The sequence below is a fragment of the Lathyrus oleraceus genome, chromosome 3 (genome assembly GCF_024323335.1).
Source record: "Lathyrus oleraceus cultivar Zhongwan6 chromosome 3, CAAS_Psat_ZW6_1.0, whole genome shotgun sequence".
In the NCBI taxonomy this organism is placed as follows: Eukaryota; Viridiplantae; Streptophyta; class Magnoliopsida; order Fabales; family Fabaceae; genus Lathyrus; species Lathyrus oleraceus.
The window spans coordinates 84,563,399-84,571,763 of record NC_066581.1 but is presented as its reverse complement, the minus strand read 5'-3'; the positions used below and the strand labels follow the sequence as shown (position 1 = coordinate 84,571,763).

At 34.1% G+C, this 8,365-nt stretch overlaps 1 protein-coding gene across 1 annotated transcript; it reads left to right on the top strand.

Annotated features, from left to right (window-relative positions):
- The first annotated feature begins 307 nt into the window (after positions 1-307).
- Positions 308-1,826, top strand: LOC127125481 (MATH domain and coiled-coil domain-containing protein At3g58360). The gene is made up of 3 exons (XM_051054266.1): positions 308-487; positions 584-744; positions 993-1,826. Exons 1-3 carry the CDS (start codon positions 366-368, stop codon positions 1,658-1,660), a joined length of 951 nt encoding a protein of 316 aa, XP_050910223.1. The 5' UTR covers positions 308-365; the 3' UTR covers positions 1,661-1,826.
- Positions 1,827-8,365: the final 6,539 nt, after the last annotated feature.

The window sequence follows — 8,365 nt, the reverse complement described above, 5'->3', positions numbered from 1 at the left end:
TATTATATTAGATAAGTTTAAAAGACGCGATGTAGAAATCTCAAATTCACTGTTGTGATTTTTATTTATTTTTTCAATACATATTTTTTATTTATGGGTTTCTTAACATATCTTACTGGGTAAAAGTTAACATTATCCTTTAATTAATAATATATACATTTAAATATTTTATATTATTCATACTTTTTAATTCACTTTTTTATAAAGTACTATATACTTTAATTATTAATACATTTATGACTGTGCCATCTTGGGGAGATGATGTTGGTGATGTTTACACTACTCAACACAAAAACTATCTCTCTCTTTTATAGTACTCTACTACATAAGCATTGTTCTAGGCAACCATTACTCAGTTCGGAGATATGGAGGATGAACAATCTAGCGTTGAGAAGTTTGAGAAATTCACATGGAAGGTTGAAAATTTTTCTCGTTTGAATACCAATGAGGTTCGGTCTAAGCCTTTTGTCTTAGGTGGCTATCCATGGTAATGAGTATTTAGTTATTGGATATGTTGAGTATCCACTCTTTGACACCAATAACTTAACTGTTTGTGTTTTCATCCGCTTTGGTTTTTCCATAGGAGGATTCTTCTGTTTCCAAAAGGAAACAATGTAAACATCTACTTATCAGTATATTTGGAGGCTGTGCAAACTGCTAATATGTCTGAGGGATGGCGCAGAGATGTCAAAGTCAAGTTGCATGTATTCAATCAATTGGATGCAAAGATGACCATCACAAAAGGTATTTATTTTTTTTACAAACTGCTAATCAAGCTTTTAAAAACCTGTTGCTGACGCATAAAGACTTTTTCAATTTGAGACACTAATTACTGTCGTCGTCGTCGCAGTGTTAATTAAATATAATTTATTCTTTAAAAATGGTGAATACCCAAATTGGTATAGGCATCTGCAGGCACCGTTTCATCGCGGTGGTTTACCCGTGGACCATTTTTTAAAACCCTACTGATAATGCGTGACCATTTTTGCCAGAAAGTAAGCATGAATTCAATGCAAATCAGAGCATCAGCTGGGGATTTAAGTCATTCATGACATTAACTGAGCTCCTTCTGACCAAGGGGTTTATTGTGAAGGATACTTGTATTGTTGGTGCTGAGGTTTTCGTCTCTAAGTCAACAAATGAGAAACCAGTAAATCAAGCTGCATGCTTAATATTAGGATCTCAAACAAGCAATGTGAAAGTGGAAATCCCAAGTCCAGAGCCAGAAGCTACAAATCTTCAAACAAGTTCACCTCTTTCATTTGAACCTTCTGAACAAGCTGATGCAGAGTTGGTGTATGCTGCACTGGGGAAAGTTATTCATTTCCTTAAGACTAGAAAAGTGAAAGATATGAATGAACAAGCTTCTAAGGAACTTCAAGTTTTATGGGATGAACTTAAGAAATTTAAAATTGACTTTACTTGGCTAGAGCCACAAGTTCAATATGCTTTAGGAATGAAAAGTTATGTGGAGAAAGCTTTGGAGGTTGAAAAGTTGAAGGAGAATGTTGCAGTTCAAGAGCTGAAAACGGAGATGCTACAGGCAACTTTGGCTGCTGCAAAGGTAAGTCTTGACGTAGAAAGAGACTTGTTGAAAGCAAAAGGTGTCAAAGAAAGAGATTTGGATTCAGAATTGGCTTCTGGGAGTTGGAGGCCATAGATCTGTAGCTAACCATCGATTGATTTCAAAGAATGCTTAAATTTGTCATTTGACGTATAATATGAGTGCGTTTTTACGACTGGAATCTAGATATTAATTTTTTGTTTGGATGTTTCACAACTATATTTCTTAAATCGTAAGTTGGTAATGTAGATTTCAACATAGTATAAAAATAGGACATATTATGAAATTATCATAACAGTGAATTTGAGATTTACACCTAGTATGAAAAAATCACAACAGTAAATTTGAGATTTCTACATCGCGCCTTTTAAACTTATCTAATATAATAAAGCAGTATATATTCCTGACGTTGATTCTTTTGATACTTGTGTGTAGGTATAAATAGATATTAATATTTGATGAGAAAATGAAACATGCTATATTAATATAAATAAATTTTACAGACTTCAAAGAGGCATTATATTTATAGTTTAAAAAAGTATGGCTATATAAATAATAACTAGATGGTGACTTGAACCATGAACATCACACAATTGTGGTTTAATTTTTATATAAGTTGCATTTTCATACATATTTTTCATGCATTTCTACACGTCTATCTTCATGCATTCATATCTAGATTTTTCCATTTTCATGCATTCATTTCCATTGATGTAAGGTATTAACCACTTGCATGCTACAAAATAATGGACCAATAGAATCAAATTGAATAATCTAACAATAAAAGAATATTTGAATTGGTCATCAAATATTAAAGGAGAGTTATTTAATTATTATTAACATTTAGAGGTATATAACTCTGTCAAGTAGTCACAGCTAGCTAGCTAAAGTTTAGGCTTATTTCAAGCATTTCCTATTCAATTCTCACTATGTAATATATGTATATATACTGATGTATATCTCTGTAAAACATTCATTCAGAAATACATTCACTTATATGGTATCAGAGTTTACTAAGCTTTCTAGAAAAACCAATCCACAATCTCACCATGCCTTCCTCAATAACATCTGAAATTTCAATTATCCTAAATGTCAACTCTGTTATTGTCCTAAACACTCACTCATCAGTGAAACTGAGCAGCAATAATTTTCCTGCTTTGCATGTGCAGTTCAACGCACTCCTTGTAGGGTATGATCTCATTGGCTATGTTGTTGGCACCACTGTCATTCCAGTCCAAACTAATCCAGCATACAAACGCTGGAAAAGAAAAAATCAACTGATTCTGCATGCAATCATATCATCTGTTGATCCAAGCATCATTACCATGTTGGGGAATGTCAAGACCTCCAAACAAGCTTGGGACATTCTTACTAAGATGTTTGCAAGCAAAACTCGTGCAAGAATTATGCACCTAAAAGAGAGACTCTCTCGATTCATAAAAGGATCACAATCTATTTCTGAATACCTCCGTTGTATCAAGGCTTTATCTGATGAATTAGCCATCATCAACTCCTCAGTGGACGATGTGGACCTTGTCATCCACACTTTGAATGGCCTTGGCTATGAGTATCGTGAAGTGACTGCTTCTATAAGAACCAGAAAAAATCCTATCGGATTTGATGATCTTCATGATCTCCTTTCTGATTTTAAAAGTTATTTAAAAAAGGATACAATTGTGTAAGAAATTCCCCTCATTGCTACTGAAAACACTACACACAAAGGGAAATAATTCTACAACTAAACACCAAAACAGTATCACAATCACACAATGCACAAATCAACATCACCGGGCTTCTCGAAGCATGTAATGTGTCAATTTTGTGACAAATCAGGCCATACAACCAAGGCCTGCTACAAATTGCATGACTATCCTCCAAATAATCAATCTCCTACTGCTCTTCATACTAGGGTCATGCCTTCAGGTGCATCATATTGGATCTTAGACTCAGGAGCTTCCCATCATATGACAAATGAGTTGGACAACCTGCACTTGTCTCAACCTTACACAGGTTCAAATCAGCTTCTGGTTGGTGATGGATCTGGACACACCATCTCCAACATTGGTAAAATTATTTTAAAAACTCCCTCTTAATCATTTCATCTCTCAAATGTTTTACATGTGCCTAAAATTACTCAAAAACTATTGTCTGTTTCATCTCTATGTCACACTAATCCAATTTCCATTGAATTTTTTTCTGAGCATTTCTTGATAAAGGATTTGAATACAATGGAACCTCTTCTAAAAGGGAAGCATAACAATGGACTCTACCATATACCCCATCCATCATCTCTACGACAGGCACTCGTCACAACTACATACATTCCTCCACCATGGAATCACATATTGGGGCATCCATTTGATCGCATACTTAGACATCTCCTACCATCTCACAAAATAAAGGGCCAACAAAAACCTTGTCTATCATGCAATAGTGTTAAGAGTCACATGTTACCTTTTTCTATTTCCAATATCAAAACACAAAAACCATTAGAACTTATATGTACTGATGTACGGGGTCCAGCCCACATAAAGTCTTTAGATGGTTTCTCATATTATTTACTTTTTATTGATCACTTCACCAAATATTTATGGCTCTATCCTCTAAGAAATAAATCAGATGTCTCTAGTTTGTTTCCCACATTCAGAAATCTTGTTGAAAACTACTTTAAAGAATTTTTTTTCATTGCACTCTGATAATGGAGGAGACTTCATCAAACTAAAATCATTTCTCCACACACATGGTATATCTCATCTCACCACACCACCACATAGACCTGAACTTAATGCTCCACCTGAGAGGAGACATAGACATATAGAATTATTGGTGGACTTCAGTACCTTAATCTTACTCGTCCAGACTTGTCATACTGCATCGATAAACTGTCCCAATTTATGCATAAACCAACTTCCCTTCACCTGCAGCACTTGAAACTCATCCTTCGGTATATCAAACAAACCATTAATCATGGTCTCATGCTACGAAAAACTGCCACAAACAACTTGTTAGCATACTCTGATGCAGATTAGGATGGGAACAATAATGATCACATATCTACCTCAGCTTACATCATTCTCTTTGGAGGCAACCCAATTTCGTGGCTCTCAAGAAAGTAAAGAACTGTTGCACGGTCACTTACTAAGGCTGAATATCGTGCAGTTGCTACCGCTACCACTGAGCTCATGTGGCTACAAAACTTACTTCATGAGCTAAGAATACCAATACATGAACCTCCACAACTACTGTGTGACAATGTGGATGCCACATACCTTTGTTCCAATCTTGCACTTCATTCAATAATGAAACATATATCATTAGATTATCAATTTGTCAGGGAATAGGTTCAAACCAACAAGCTCATCGTAACCCATGTGTCTACCAAGGATCAGCTGAGAGACTTACTTACTAAACCACTTCCCACAACCAAGTTCACTGAACTCATGTCCAAGATAAAGGTCATTGATGGAACCTTCATATTAAGGGGGCGTAATGGACCAACATAATCAAATTGAATAATCAAGCAATAAAAGAATATTTGAATTGGTCATCAAATATTAAAGGAGAGTTATTTGGTTATTATTAGCATTTAGAGGCATATAGCTCTGTGAAAAAGTAACAGCTAGCTAGCTAAAGTTTAAGCTTATTTCAAGTATTTCCTATTCAATTCTCATTATGTAATATATGTATATATACTGATGTATATCTCTATAAAACATTCATTCAGAAATACATTCACTTATACAAAATAACCATGCATTCACTCCATTTGCATTCCCTGATCCAAGGTCTGATCACTTGCATCCACCAAATATTCATGCATTATCTCCATTAAAATATCCATTGTTGTAAGGCTTAACCACTTGTAACCATGGTTTTAAATTGCGGTTGCGTATGCAGATGTTGCGGTTGCGGTTGCAGATGTTGCAGTTACAACCAATGCAGTCACTGCGTTGCGCATTGCGGCCGTTGCGGCGTGAAATTATTTTATACACACATTATATATATAAAAAATTATAAAACTATTTTTATTATTTATTTTTCTTGTATTTATAATTGTGTATTAGTTTTAATTCACTTTTAAACTATTGTATTGTATTTATGTGTAATTTAAGTTGAATTCTAATGAAACAAACATTATCATAAATAATATTATACATTTAAACTAACATAAGCACATAATATAAGTTACAATTTATTTAAATAAAAAGTACTATAGACAAAAATATATTAATATCCCTATATTTCAATCTTGATGGTGAAAAACAACATCATTTTATCACACAAAGATGTCCACTGCAAAAAAAAAGTTTTTTGATTAAAATCTTAATTAGTACCTTTAAATTGCATCTAATATTAAGACTTTTCACACATAGAGTTAACTAAGTATAAATTCAAATGTTTTAAAATATAACTTACATGTCTCTTTCTACCACATAGTAGAATGACGTGAAGGAGCATAACTTGTATTTTTACTCTGGCTATCATCTTGTGTAGCTCCTTGTCCAAAGACATAACCAAAAAAATCACCTCTTGATTGTTAATGATAAGGCTTGGGATATTCATTGATTATTGGTAGTACGGAGGAGCTTGATCACTAGGATGTTGGTTATAAAAGTTGAAATAGGTGGATAAGATTGTTCACTACTTTGTGATGAATCACCAATTCCAAAATCACTAAAACTATGAGCAATACTAAAAGAGGAAGAATCTTCAAGTGGAATATTTTGTTTCCTTTTCCCCTTTCTTCCAGATTGTGACACATTTTCTCTTGTCTTAATTAGTAAGTTGTCAGAACGATCCATATTAGTCAAGTTCCTATAACGCATATAATTTGGTGGCATTTCATGACATGGATCAAGTTCATCATTTTCTTCTTCATCATCACCACCTCCACTTCCACTTTCACCTTCACCTTTATTACCCACTTCATTACCACCCCCATCACCACTATTATTGCTTGGCGAAGTTTCACTATTATCATCAACATTTTCATCATCTGTATCAACTATCGACAATCATTCTGCACTTTGAACTCCATCAAATAATGGATTTCCATCTTTTTTATCCAATGAGATGACGAATCTTCTTGAAATATATAGTCAAGATTTAACAGATCAAAATTTGCTTCTATCTCTTCTTGGCTCTTGTTTAATTTATCCCTCATTCTCAACTTCATATTGTAATGTGTGAAGACAAGCTTATGCAATTTTTTGTACTTCAATATGTTTCTTGTCTTTGTGTGGATATAGCTAAATGTACTCCAGTTTCTCTTACAGTTTGTGACAGAGGTTGTTTGACTAACGACTTTTGTAACACCCTTCTAAAATACCGCAAATATTTAATAACAACAACAAATATATATATATATATATATATATATATATATATATATATATATATATATATATATATATATATATATATATATATATATATATATATATATATATATATATATATATATCAGAGTAAATATTTCAGTTAAGGGTGTCACACAACATTTCACACAATTCACCATAAAAATCAGTCATGCTCATTATTTAATTCAACATAAACACTTCTTGCAAAATACGCAGCGGATAGAAATCATTCGACATATGTAATACATTACACATAAAATTATTCAACAAGTTAAAACATCCCGTCCCGATGTTACATCTATCAGAGCATGACCCACTAAGGAGACTACACTAGACTCCAAGCACTAGCTTCTACTCAATCACTGCTCGTTACCTGAAAAATAGTTGTAAGGGTGAGTTCCTCAATCGATATAATAAGCATTATAAATCATCATGTAATGCTAAGTAAATTTACACGTTAATCACCCTAATCATATCATGCATCCAGTAACGACACATCAACTCAAATATCATACTCAATAACAACGTAAAAATGCAACTCGATAACAACATAAAATGCAACTCAAATGAGACTCGACTCATCATGCATGTGGTACCAATCGGAGTAAAACTCCCAACTTAAAATCATTGCCATTTTATTGGGCATCAAGGCATAAGCCTTCAACTTTCAACTTAAAATTTGCCAATCCAGGCCAACGTGGTGTGAGCAAAGCTCCATCAAGGCGTAAGCCTTCAACTTATAAATTTTACCAATCCAGGCCAACGTGGTGTGAGCAAAGCTCCGACTTATGCATATGAATGTACATGGCATACACGACTTTACAATTCCGACAACATAATAATAATAGCAACATAACAAGGTTTTCAACATAATCAACTTATAATCAACTTTGGCTCATCCAGCCTATAACTCAATATTTTTAACAACTTTTCGTACACGGAACAACTTAACAACTTAGTCATACTTGTATCGACACTTCATAACATAAAACCAACAGAATTACTCATCAAATTCACTATAATACTACTTCATAACATAACTCAATTCCTACTATGTCACACACCAACATAGGCAAATCACCAATTATGTTCACAACATTAAAAATATCAATTTTTCACTTTTCTAACAGTGTTAACCGGTTAACGTCCTGGGTTAACCGGTTAACGCAGGAAAAATACATTTTCTGGCAAAACGCATCAGTGTTAACCGGTTAACGCCCTGGGTTAACCGGTTAACGCAGGCAAAACAGCACATTTTCACAAATTTTAACAGTGTTAACCGGTTAACGCCCTGGGTTAACCGGTTAACGCAGACAAAACAGCAGTTCCTGTGCTAACACAAGGCAGAATGCAGAATTCTCCGCATTTTCCGCCGTTGGAGGACTTCCGGACCTCCGATTCAATTTCCGTAAAAAGCTATACGTTTGGGGGAACACGACTC

Bases quoted from the DNA above. Each gene is read 5' to 3' on its own strand.
- LOC127125481 (XM_051054266.1), top strand. From the start codon at position 366: ATGGAGGATGAACAATCTAGCGTTGAGAAGTTTGAGAAATTCACATGG. The intron at 488-583 runs GTAATGAGTATT...GTTTTTCCATAG, and splicing joins GTCTTAGGTGGCTATCCATG to GAGGATTCTTCTGTTTCCAA. The intron at 745-992 runs GTATTTATTTTT...CATTTTTGCCAG, and splicing joins AAAGATGACCATCACAAAAG to AAAGTAAGCATGAATTCAAT.